This window comes from Hyaena hyaena, unplaced genomic scaffold (assembly GCF_003009895.1).
Source record: "Hyaena hyaena isolate Hyena2069 unplaced genomic scaffold, ASM300989v1 scaffold_474, whole genome shotgun sequence".
Classification (NCBI taxonomy): Eukaryota; Metazoa; Chordata; class Mammalia; order Carnivora; family Hyaenidae; genus Hyaena; species Hyaena hyaena.
This window is the reverse complement of record NW_024081104.1, coordinates 456,378-469,455: the sequence shown is the minus strand read 5'-3', so window position 1 is coordinate 469,455 and position 13,078 is coordinate 456,378. Positions and strand designations below refer to the sequence as shown.

General features: G+C 47.1%; 1 protein-coding gene across 1 annotated transcript; it reads left to right on the top strand.

Annotated features, from left to right (window-relative positions):
* The first annotated feature begins 3,018 nt into the window (after window positions 1-3,018).
* LOC120246495 (basic proline-rich protein-like) lies at window positions 3,019-4,067 on the top strand. Its single transcript, XM_039254023.1, has 2 exons — window positions 3,019-3,196; window positions 3,256-4,067. The coding sequence occupies exons 1-2, from the start codon at window positions 3,019-3,021 to the stop codon at window positions 4,065-4,067; spliced, it is 990 nt and encodes a 329-aa protein (XP_039109954.1).
* Window positions 4,068-13,078: the final 9,011 nt, after the last annotated feature.

The following is a 13,078-nucleotide window of genomic DNA, read 5'->3' as shown; positions in this document are numbered from 1 at the left end:
TCATCCAAATTCTCTATAGGCCAAATGACTGCTTTTTCCCAAAAAATAAATGGAAGGAATTTTTTTTAAAGAGGGAGGGGACATTGTTATGCATTAGCAGACTTAAGATACATTTCCATTAAGTGCAACATATAGACCTTGTTCAAACCCCTATTCTAATCTGAAGTGTTAAGTCAAGATAGAGTTTCTTCGTAATTATGAGGCTAACAAGCAGCAGCGTGCCCCATGCTTCTTCATCTCGGGCATTCCTTGAGCAACTGACACTCCAGTCTCTCTTCTGCCCAGACATCCCTTGTCAAGACACGCTACCCCACTGATTTCCATGAAATAGTGAGAGACATCAGAGTAGGCATTTGTCAATTTCTCTTTGTAGTTCTGCTATTTTTATTTACGTATTTTTGAAGCAATTATTAATTGCATACAAGTTTAGATCACTAGCTCTTTCTCGTAAATTGAACCTTTTATCAGCCTGCAATGTTCTTTCTTGCCTCTGCCCACAGCCTGTCTGTTATTAATGTGGGTGCTCGGCTCTCTGTTGGTTTGTCTTACATGTCCCTTTCTATGGGCGTCCATTATATATATGTATATATAAACAGTACTTTTTTATCAGTTTATTTTATACTTACTGTACTTTTCTTTCTCTCTGTTCATGTCTCACGTGAACTGCTCCCCCCATTTTATCTGCTTCTCTCTACTCGTGTGGAAACCCTGTTCTTCCTCTCTGCCAGTGGTCACCTGAGGGGTGCGACCATGCACATTTCAGTTTATGATTCATGAAGATGATGAATACATGTACCCTCCTCCTACCCCTTAGAGTTTTTTAAATTTCCATCATACCTTCCTGGTTTAGAACCTACTGATAACAAGATTACCCACATTGCTTTCTTTGTGAGAACCCATCTAGCTGCACACTCCCCACTTGGGACAAGTCTGTATGTAACTTGTGCTTCGAGGATGTTTACTGTAACAATCCTGCTGGGCCACTTCTGCTCCTCCCTTATTCCTTGAGCAACTTTCTGACTTCTCCCTCTGAACAAGCTGCTCCAACACAGCCCTGGTCTGCCCTGTCCAGCTGCTGCCCCCAAAACACTCTGGGGACAGAGGAGAGTGTGAGCCCTCAGCTCCTGAGGCTGGGCTCCAGGGGACACCCAGCCTGTGGGAGACCCAGCAGTGGAAGACTCAAGTGGGCACCTCCAGTCCGGGGCTCCTTCAGATTGTGACAACCACCCTCCTCTGTCCCCTGCACACCTGTCCACTGCACTGTGGCTCCTGCTCCAAGTCACCACTGCTCACCAGGTGGGTGACATGGGGTTTTCCCATCACTGCCTACATTCTTTCCCAGGACCTTCAGGCCAGTCCAAAGAGTGAGGACCAGAGTGAGCCCACCTGCAGCCATGCTCTGTCCTCCCCCCGCCCCCCACGAAGAGCCAATGACCCTATTCAGCTTCTAATCACTTCAGCAGGGGCAGGAGGGACACCAAGTCCCAGGGGAGGGCCCTCAGGTTCAGTGAAGGCCATGGTAAGGACAGTGCCCCTGGGTTCACTGTTCCTAGCCGGGCAGGGCCTGGGTGGGTGCTGACACAGGCAGTGACCAGAGAGCAGGTAAGTGAGCAGCCATGAGGTGTGGCCAGGAGCCTGGTCCTCCCTGCCTGGGCCTGGATCCCGGGTCAGCTGGCTGAGTCATGCCTCCACACAGGGGGACCCAGCCCTTGGGTGAAAGCCATGTCAGGGGTCAGGTGGATTCTGAACAAGTAAAGGGCTTTCATGCATCAGGCTGGTCTGGAAAGTCATCCTTTGTGACTAAAGATCCAAAGCATTTAGAACAAGTAAACACACATTTGTTAGAATGGCTACAATCCAAAACACTAACACCACAACACGCAGGTGAGGATACGAAGCCACACAGACACTCACTCGTGGCTGGTGGGGACACAAAATGGGGCAGCCACTATGGAAGATGGTTTAACAGTTTTTCACACACTGAACACTCTCTTTCCATCCGATCCAGCAGTCACATTGCCTGGTATTTACTCCAGAGAGTTGAAAATGATGTCCACACGACAACCTGCACACGGAGTTTATAGAGGCTTCATTCAGAGTCCCCAAACCCGGGATAGCCCAGGTGTCTGTCAGCAGGTGAGCAGATAAACAACCTGTGGTCCATTCGGACAACGGGATTCTAGTCGGCACTAAGTAGAAACAAGCTATCGAGCCAGGAGGGACCCTAAATGCGTATTATGAGGCAAAAGAAGCCAGTCTGAGAAGGCTACACACGGTATGACACCAAGTCTGTGACATTCTGGAAAAGGCAAACTGTGGAGACAGTAAAAGATGAGAGGGGGCCAGGGGCTGGGGGGTATGGGAGGGACGGTCAGCACAGAGGATTCAGGGCAGTAAAACTGCTCCGTGTGACACTCTGATAGTGGGCACACGTCATTACACACCTGTCCGAACCCGCAGCACGCACGGGCCAAGAGTGAGCCCTGAGGGAAACTGTGCAGCTTTGTTAATAACGGATCGGTATTGGCTCACTGGTATTAGCAGGTGAACTGCATTAATGCAAGGTGGAGGGTAATGGGAGGAACTGAGGTGGGGGGATATGGGAACAATACTTTCTGATCAGTTTTTTTCAGTAAACCTAAAACTGCTCTAAAAATAGGAAATCCAGCGGCGCCTGGGTGGCTCAGTCGGTAAGGTGTCCAACTTCAGCTCAGGTCATGATTTCATGGCTCGTGGGTTCGAGCCCCGTGTCGGGCTCTGTGCTGACAGCTCAGAGCCTGGAACCTGCTTCGGATTTTGTGTCTCCCTCTCTTTCTGCCCCTCCCCCATTCACGGTCTCCCTCAAAAATAAACATTAAAAAAATTTTTTTTTTCTGCGTATCAAAAGACAGTTCAAGCAAGTCGCAGCCTGGGAGAAAATATTCTCAATACACATCTATGAGAAAAGACTCCTATCCAGAACTAGAAATCCTACAAATCATTAACAAAACAAAACAAACAAACGAAAGAAAGCTTAAAATGAGCAAAATACGTGAAGGCTTCACCAAAGGACCCACGAGACGGAGCATCGAGCCCCGCTCCCGAGAGTTTGGCGGAGGCACTGCGCTCCCCGGGGGCTTAGTGGCCACGCCCGCGAAGGACTCCGCGCAGCCCCGCGAGCCGGGCGCCCACCGCGCGCCACCACCGGGGCGACCCCGTGAGCTGCAAACAAGCGGGGGAGGGGACGCACCGCACGAGCGACGGCCGGAACCGCAGCCCGGACCCCCGCACCGCCGCCGCACGGGGACAAGTTCCATTTTGGAAAGGTCCCTCGAGGTGGACAAATCGAAGTGCTGCGGGGCGGTGGGGGCGGGGAAGCCGGCCGCGGACACCGAGGGCGGGAACGGCGCGCAGCGGCCGCGAGGACACCCGGCACCGGGAACGGCGGAGCGCGGGCGGGAGGAAGGGGCTCCCACCTGGGGACACCCACCTTCCCGGTGGGGCCGCCGGGGAGGGGCACAGAGCGGGGCGTGGAGGGCCGGGTGTTTGGGACGGACGGTCAGGGACCCTCGGAGGACCGCCCCGGGCCGCAGCCGCCGCCGCTCTTCCCAGGCGGAAGCGCTCCTCCCGCCGCCGGAAGCGACGCTCCCGCCCCGAGGCGCATCTCGGTGGTGCGCGCGGGCCGCCTGGAGGGTGGCTGGCTTCGCCGCAGCGACTGTCCCCTGGGGCCCTCGTTCCCCGGCTGTGCTCACCTCCCGCCCTCGCTCACCCGCCGCAGCCCTCCGCCGCGCCTCCAGAGTGCTGGCCGCTCCGCGGGCTCCATCCCTTCACCAGGGCTGCGGGGCGCGGCGACTAAAGGGCCATGGCGTCGCTTCTGGAAGCTTTCGGTTCAGGGGCCCCTCCCCCTGGGTAGTGCAGCGTCCCTCAATCACCCACCGAAGCCCGGCCCCCGCCACCCCCGGCCCCTCGTGCTGCCGTCTCCCCGGAAGCCACCGGACGCCAGCTCCGCCGCCCACCGCCCGCTGCGGTGCGAGCTCGCAACCCGCCCGGCCGGTGGGGTCTTATGTTTGATTGTGAAAGACACGTAACTTAAAATTCCCCGTCTTAACTATTTTTGACTTCACAGTGCACTTTTAACATTCACCGTGTTTCCGTTTAGGCTCCAACCTCTGGATCTCGCAAAAGAGGGATTCTGTATCCATCAAACAGCCACTTCCTCCCCTCAGTCCCTGGCAACGTTCTTCGCCCTCTGGTCTTAATGGTTAAACGCCTCACATTCAGTGGAATCGTTCGATATTGGTCTTTGTGACGGCCTCGTTTCACTTGCAGAAGCCCTCACACTTCACTCATGTTGCAGCACGTGCCCCGGGCTATTTTAGGATGGAGTAATATTCCATTGTATGGCTAAGCCGCATGTTGTGTATCCGTGCATCCCTTGATGGACACCTGGATGGCTTCCACCCTTTGGCTGTTGTGAGTAATAGTGCTATGGACGTGGGTGTGCAAGTATCTCTGCAAGTTCCTGCTTTCATTTCTTTTGAGTATTTACACAGAAGTGGAGTTGAGGGGTTAAACGGTAATTCTATTTAAACATTTTGGAGGACCAGTTGTACTGTTTTCCAAAGGGGCTGGACCACCTTACATTCCCCTCCACTGAACCTGAGGGTTCCAACTTCTCCACATCCTCGCCAACACTTGGTACTTATTTTTCACGCCAGCCATCCCAGTGGGTGTGTGGTATTTCTCACTTGGTTTGGGTACGCATTTCCCTAGTGATTAAGGACATCAAGTGTCTTCTGGTGTGATTATTGGCCACTCAGATGTCTTTTTTGAGGGGCTCCTGGGTGGCTCAGCTGGTTAATGTAAGGTTTTTGAGTGAAAAAAGACTCCAAGGCAAAAGGTTCTGCAGAAGGAGTTTTATTGCCTGCACCCTCGACCAAGGCGAGAAAATTTATGGGGACAGTTTTATTGCCTGTGTCCTCGGGCGAGGTTCTGCGACTCCAGAGAGGAAGAAGTCGACTCCAGTCGGGGAAGTCGCGGCCTGGTTGGGTGGTGGTGGTGGTTTATAGCCTGTTAGTGGGCATTCAGATAACAGGGACAGTCTCTTGACTGGAAAGACCAGGGTTGGAAGGTTTAAATTTCTGTTTCCCGCCGATGTAGTAACGGCCACTGATGTAGTGGTGGGAAGGTCAGCCAGCCTAAGAAGGTCTGCCATTCTGTGGTCTCTGCCCCACCTCTCAGCCGGCCCAACAGTTAAGTGTCCAACTTTTTTAATGTCTTTTTTAAAACTGACATCCAAGTTAGTTAGCAGTTAGTGCAACAATGATTTCAGAGTAGATTCCTTACTGCCCCTCACCCATTTAACCCATCCCCGCTCCCACAACCCCTCCAGTAACCCTGTTTGTTCTCCATATTTGAGTCTCTTTTTTTTTTTTAATATATTTTTTATTTATTTCTAGGAGAGAGAGAGAGAGAGCGTGAGCAGGGGAGGGTCAGAGAGAGAGGGAGTCACAGACCGAAACAGGCTCCAGGCTCTGAGCCGGCAGTCAGCACAGAGCCCGACGCGGGGCTCGAACCCACGAACCGCGAGATCATGACCTAAGCGAAAGTCGGACGCTTAACCGACTAAGCCACCCAGGCGCCCCTTAAGAGTCTCTTATATTTTGTCCCCGTTTTTATATTATTTTTGCTTCCCTTCCTTTATGCTCATCTGTTTTGTATCTTAAAGTCCTCATATGAGTGAAGTCCTATGACATTTGTCTTTCTCTAACTAATTTCACTTGGCATAATACCCTCTAGTTTGATCCACATAGCTGCAAATGGCAAGATTTCATTTTTGAATGCTGAGTAATATAGTCCATTGTGTGTGTGTGTGTGTGTGTGTGTGTGTACATCTTCTTTATCCATTCATCCATCGATGGACACTTGGGCTCTTTCTATATTTTGGCTGTTGACAGCGCTGCTATAAACATTGGGGTGCATGTGCCCCTTTGAAACAGCACACCTGTATCCCTCAGATAAATATCTAGTAGTGCAATTGCTGGACCGAAGGGTAGTTCTATTTTTAATTTTTTGAGGAACCTCCATACTGTTTTCCAGAGTGGCTGCACCAGTTTGCATTCCTACCGGCAGCACAAAATGGTTCCTCTTTCTCTGCATCCTGGACAACAACTGAGTTGTTAATGTCAGCCGTTCTGACAGGCGTGAGGTGGTATCTCATTGGGGTTTTGATTTGTATTTCCCTGATGATGAGTGAACATTGTTTCATGTGTCGGTTGGCCATCTGGATGTTCTCTTTGGAGAGGTGTCTATTCATGCCTTTTGCCCACTTCTTCACTGGACTATTTGTTGTTTGGCCACTGCGTTTGATAAGTTCTTTATAGATTTTGGACATTAACCTTTTATCTGAGATGTCATTTGCAAATATCTCCTCCCATTCCATCGGTTGCCTTTTAGTTTTGCTGATTGTTTCCTTCACTGGGCAGAAGCTTTTTATTTTGGTGAGGTCCCAATAGTTCATTTTTGCTTTTGTTTCCTTTGCCTCCAGAGACGGGTTGAGTGAGAAGTTGCTGCAGCTGAGGTCAGAGAGGTTTTTGCCTGCTTTCTCCTCGAGGATTTTGATGGCTTCTTGTCTTACATTTAGTTCTTTCATCCATTTTGAGTTTATTTTTGTGTATGGTGTAAGAAAGTGATCCAAGTTCATTTCTCTGCATGTCGCTGTCCAGTGTTCCCAGCACCACTTGCTGAAGAGACTGTCTTTATTCTATTGGATATTCTTTCCTGCTTTGTTAAAGATTAGTTGGCCATACGTTTGTGGGTCCATTTCTGGGTTCTCTATTCTGTTCCATTGATCTGAGTGTCTGTTTTTGTGACAGTACCATTAAATGTCCAACTCTAGATTTCAGCTCAGGTCGTGATCTCATGGCTTCTTGAGTTCGAGCCCCGTATTGGCTTCTGGTGCTGACAGTGCAGAACCTGCATGGGATTTTCTTCTCTCCCTCTCTGCCCCTCCTCTGCGGGCACTCATGGCTTTTGTCTCAAAATAAATAAACTTTTAAAAAAATGCAGAAATATCTTCTTTGGAGAGACGTTTATTGAAGTCCTTTGCCCATTTTTGAATTCAGTTTTGTTATTGCTGTTTTTAGGAGTTCTTTATATATTCTGGGTATTAATCTTTTATTAGATATGTGCAAATATTTTTCTCCCATTGTGGCCTTTTAGTCTGTGATAGTGCCCTTTGATGTACAAGTCTTTATTTAAATTTATGAAGTACTATACAGATATATTTTTGCTTTTCTTTGTCTCCCAAAAATAAATAAAAATTAAAAATTTAATTTAATGTTTAAAAATATAAAATAAAAAAAATTAAAAATTCTGCCGGTGATGCTGAACCATAGCCTGGGCTGATCTTATTTCTCCTGAGGGCTCTGCCTGCTGCTGTTATCCTGGTACTTGTCAAGGGTCAGGCAGCTGGGGAGCCCTAGCCCGCCATGTGTGTGTGTGTGGGGGGGGCAAGAGGGCTGACTTAGAGGGCTAGTGCCATCCCAGGAAGAGCTGGGAGGGGGTACAGACCCCACACAGAAAGCACAGTGGGCCTGGTTCGCAGATGGGAAGACCCTACCGAGCAGGGCACATGCTCGGGCACATGGCTTTGGCTCATTCCCTTGGCACGGGGACAGTGGCATGAGGACAACTGGGGTTCCAGGAGTCCAGTGCACAGGAGACCTCTTAGCCCAAGTGCTGATCAATGTCCCTGTAATCCCTGGGGACTGTAGATGCCCAGCCCCAAGCCCCTCCCACCCCACAACTTGGTCCACAGCACGTGCCCACCACACACAGCACACCAGGGCACTCCCCACACCCCAGTGCAGGAAAGACTTGGCTGCTCTACCACCCAACCCCGCCCACTGCCACACAGAAACTGTAACGGGAAAGATTATAAATTTGCTGAAAATAATAAATCCAAAGCCGATAAACAAATCCCAAAACAATAAACCCCAATCAGGATAAAACAAAAAACACAGCAAGGCACATCATAACCAAATGCCTGAAAGCCACTGACAAAACCTTTCTTTTTTCTAAGTTTATTTATTTTGAGAGAGAAAGCACAAGCTGGGGAGGGGCAGAGTGAGAGGGAGAGAGAGAATCCCAAGGAGACAATGCAATGTCAGTGCAGAGCCCGATGCGGAGCTCCAACACATGAACCATGAGATCATGACCTGAGCCAAAGTCAGATGGTTAACTGACTGAGCCACTAAGGCTTCAAGAAATGCACTTTAAATATACTGACATATAGGGACGCCTGGGTGGCTCAGTCGGTTAAGCGTCTGACTTTGGCCCAGGTCATGATCTCACGGTTTGTGGGTTCAAGCCCTGCGTCGGGCTCTGTGCAGACAGCTAGCTCAGAACCTGGAGTCTGTCTTCGGATTCTGTGTCTCCCTCTCTCTCTGGCCCTTCCCTGCTCACGCTATCTTAAAAATAAATAAAACATGGGGCGTCTGGGTGGCTTAGTCGGTTAAGCGTCCGACTTTCGCTTAGGTCATGATCTCGCGGTTCGTGGGTTCGAGCCCCGCGTTGAGCTCTGTGCTGACTGCCAGCTCAGAGCCTGGAGCCTGTTTCAGAGTCTGTCACTCCTTCTCTCTCTGACCCTCCCCTGCTCACGTTGTCTCTCTCTCTCTCCTAGAAATAAATAAAACATTTAAAAAAAAATAAAAATAAAACATTAAAAAAATTTAAAAAGCTGACATACATATATAAAAAAATATACTGACATACATAGGTTAAAAGAAAAAAGTACAATTATATCCTGGAAGCACTAATCATAACCCTAAAACAGCTGTATTAGCATCAAATTTTGGGTTTTTAAAAAGTACCAAAGATGGACACTTTCATTTTTTTTTAATTTTTATTTTTTAATATTTTTTATTTATTTCCAGGAGAGAGAGAGAGACAGCGTGAGCAGGGGAGGGTCAGAGAGAGAGGGAGTCACAGACTGAAACAGGCTCCAGGCTCTGAGCTGGCAGTCAGCACAGAGCCCGACGCGGGGCTCGAACCCACGAACCGCGAGATCATGACCTAAGCGAAAGTCGGACGCTTAACCGACTAAGCCACCCAGGCGCCCCAAAGATGGACACTTTTAAATGACAAAAGAGTCATCAAAAAACCCAACAAATCACGGCGCCTTGGTGGCTCAGTTGGTTGGGCATCCAACTTCTGCTCAATCATGATCTCACAGTTTGTGGAGATGGAACCTGGTTCAGATGTGACTCCCTCTCTTCTTGCCCCCCCCCCACTTCACACTCTGTCTCTCTCTCAAAAATAAGGATTTAAAAAATTTTTTTAAAAAGCCCAGCAAATCTAAATGTTTATGTAACCCAAACCAGAGGTGCAAAATACATAAATTTGACAACACGAAGGAAAAAAAAGACAAATCCAATCATAACTGGCAACTCCAACATTCCTCTGTCAGTGACAGAAAAGTAGAAAGAAAATCAGGAAAGATACAGAAAACATGAACACACCTACCAGATAGACTGGCCTAAGCGGCAGCGGTGGGATGCAAGTGCTTTGCAGAGGCACAGGGAGCGCTATAAAACAGGTATTGAATCAAAGAGTTAATACGGGACGTATGTTGTCTGATTATATAATGGAATAAATCAGAAATCAGCAATAAGACTAACTCAAAAATGCCAAGTATTTGGAAATTAAAAAGATTTCTACATAAGTCATAGTCAAAGGAAAAAAATCCCAAGAGAAATAGGAAAATACTTTTTACTGAATGATGATGAAAACAACATAGCAACATTTATGGAGTGTAGCTGTAGTGATGCAGCATTTAGAGGAAAACTGGTCAGTTTCAGAGCTTATATGAGAAAAAAATGATCTAAAACGAATGACTAAGCTTCCACTTCTATAAGCTAGAAAAGGGGAAATTAGTTCAAAGTGGAAGGAAAAAAATAAAATGATTCTATTTCAATGACCTAGAAAACGGACAAACAATGGAGAAAAATCAAAGACAACAAAAGCTGTGTCTTTGAAAGCAGCGATAACATTGGTGAATACCTAGGCATGGTGATCAAAAAGAAGACACCACCTGGGGCGCCTGGGTGGCTTAGTCGGTTAAGCGTCCGACTTTCGCTTAGGTCATGATCTCTCGGTTCGTGGGTTCGAGCCCCGCGTCGGGCTCTGTGCTGACTGCCAGCTCAGAGCCTGGAGCCTGTTTCGGATTCTGTGTCTCCCTCTCTCTCTGACCCTCCCCTGCTCATGCTGTCTCTCTCTCTCCTAGACATAAATAAAAATAATAAAAAAAAAAAAGAAGACACCAGGGGTGCCTGGGGGGCTCAGTCTGTTAAGCGTCCGACTTTGGCTCAGGTCATGATCTCACGGCTAGTGAGTTCAAGCCCCACGTTGGGCTCTGTGCTGACAGCTCAGAGCCTGGAGCCTGTTTCAGATTCTGTGTCTCCCTCTCTCTCTGACCCTCCCCTGCTCACGCCATCTCGCTCTCTCTCAGAAATAAATAAAAGACATTAAAAAAAATTTTTTTTAAGACACCAATCACCATTAGCAGGAAGAGGAGAAATCATTTGCAATATAACTAATTCAAATAGAATATAAACCAGAATCCACAAAAATATAAAAATAGAATGTTTTGGGGGCGCCTGGGTGGCTTAGTCGGTTAGGCGTCCGACTTTCGCTTAGGTCATGATCTCGCGGTTTGTGGGTTCGTGCCCCGCATCGGGCTCTGTGCTGACTGCCAGATCAGAGTCTGGAGCCTGTTTCAGTCTGTGACTCCCTCTCTCTCTGACCCTCCCCTGCTCACGCTGTCTCTCTCTCTCTCTCTTTCCTAGAAATAAAAAAAAAAAAAAAAATAGAATGTTTTGAACTTTATGCCAATAACTTAATGTACTAGAGAAGTAATTCCTTGAAAGAGCCGCACATTACCAAACTTGGCACAAGAAAAATCAGAGTAGTGTTTAATCTATGGTAAAAATTGAATTTGGGGGCACCTGGTTGGTTCTTTGGCTAAGCATCCGACTTTGATCTCCGCTCAGGCCATGATCTGTCATGTGACTGAGCCCTGCATCAAGCTCCATGCTGAGTGTGGAGTCTGCTTAAGTCTCTTTCTCTCCCTCTATCCCTCTCCCCTGCTTGCACACTCTCAAAAACAAACAAAAACTGAATTTGTGATTTTCTCAGAAAGAAATCCCCAGGGTCTCACGGGTGAAATCTATCACACGTATAAGTCAGACATAACATTAGTACTATGAAAACAACTTCAGAAAATAGATGTGGGCAGGATGGTTTGCCACTCTTTGAGAGCAACATTACCCTGATATCAAAACAAAACAAGCATGTCTTCTCATCCTTTCAAATGTAAATCGTACAAGATGCTGGAGTCAGTGAAATAAAGCAAGAAAAAAACTCTATATAAATTAGGAAGGAAGAAGTAACATTCTTTGAATATCTGCACTGGAAATGATAGAGAATCTAGAAAACCCTTAGTAGAAGCAGTATGTGAATCCACCTGGGTTGCAGGACGCAAGGTCAGCTACCAGAATCAAATGTGTTTCTACACACTAGCAATAACAACTGGAAAATAGCTTTTTCAAAACCTAGACAGAACTCAAGAAGCATAAAATAGAAAAAATTTCGGTAAATTGTAGACTTAATAAAACAGGTTTTTAAATCTGATCTTCAAAATATACCATTTGGGCTAAATAGGTGATGGGTACCAAAGAAAGCAATTGCTTTGAGCACTGGGTGTTATATGTAAGTAATGACTCACTAAATTCTACTCCTGAAACCAATTATTACACTACATGTTAACTAGAATTTAAATACAAATTTGAAGGGAAAAAAAAAGATACCATTAAAAAAATGAAAAGGCAAGCCAAAGATTTAACGTATTTGTAATGACTATAAATTTGGAAAAAGACTCTCATCTACAATATAGAAAAGGCTCTCACAAGTCAGTAATAAGAAGACAAAGCACCCAATTTAAAAAATGGGCAAATAGGGGCGCCTGGGTGGCTCAGTCGGTTAAGCAGCCAACGTCGGCTCAGGTCATGATCTAGCGGTTCGTGAGTTCGAGCCCCGTGTTCGGCTCTGTGCTGACAGCTCAGAGCCTGGGGCCTACTTCAGATTCTGTGTCTCCTTCTCTCTCTGCCCCTCCCCTGCTCATGCTCTGTCTCTCAAAAATAAATAAACATCAAAAAAAAAAAACCAAACCCAAATGAAATTAAAAAAAAAAAAAAAAAAAGGCTAACAATGGGGCACCTGTGTGGCTCAGTCGGTTAAGCGCTGGACTTCAGCTCAGGTCATGATCTCGTGGTATGAGAGTTTGAGTCCCACATCTAGCTCTGTGCTGACATCTCAGAGCCTAGAACCTGCTTTGGATTCTGTGTCTCCCTCTCTCTGCCCCTCCCCCATTCTGTCTCTCTCTCAAAAATAAGCATTAAAAAAATTTTTTTAATGGGCAAAAGACGAACAGACACATCACAAAAGAGGATAGATAATGGCAATGTGCACATGAAAAGATGGTCGACACTATCACTGAGTGGACAAATACCAATTAGAAAGACAAACACCATCACACACAATTAGGACGGATTCCACTTCAGATGAGTTACAATATCAAGTGTCCATAGGACATGAGCGACTAACAGCCGCACTGTGGCAGGAGTGTAAAAGGTACAACCACTATTGAGAACTTTTGGCAATTTCTTATAAAGTTAGAAACACACTGGGGCTTCAGGGTGGCTCAGTTGGTTAAGCGTCCGACTTTGGCTCAGGTCATGATCTCATGGTTTGTGAGTTCAAGTCCCGTGTCGGGCTCTGTGCTGACAGCTCAGAGCCTGGAGCCTGCTTTGAGTTCCGTCTCCCTCTCTCTGCCCCTCCCCCACTCATGCTCTGTCTCTGTCTCTCTCTCTCTCTCTCGAAAATAAACATTAAAATAAATAAATAAAGTTAGTCTCTGTCTCTGTGGCGCAATCGGTTAGCACGTTTGGCTGTTAAATAAAGTGAAAAAACACACCTATAACCCAGAAAGTAAACACCTAGGCATTCACCAAAGAGAAATAAAGAGGCATTTCCAAATAAA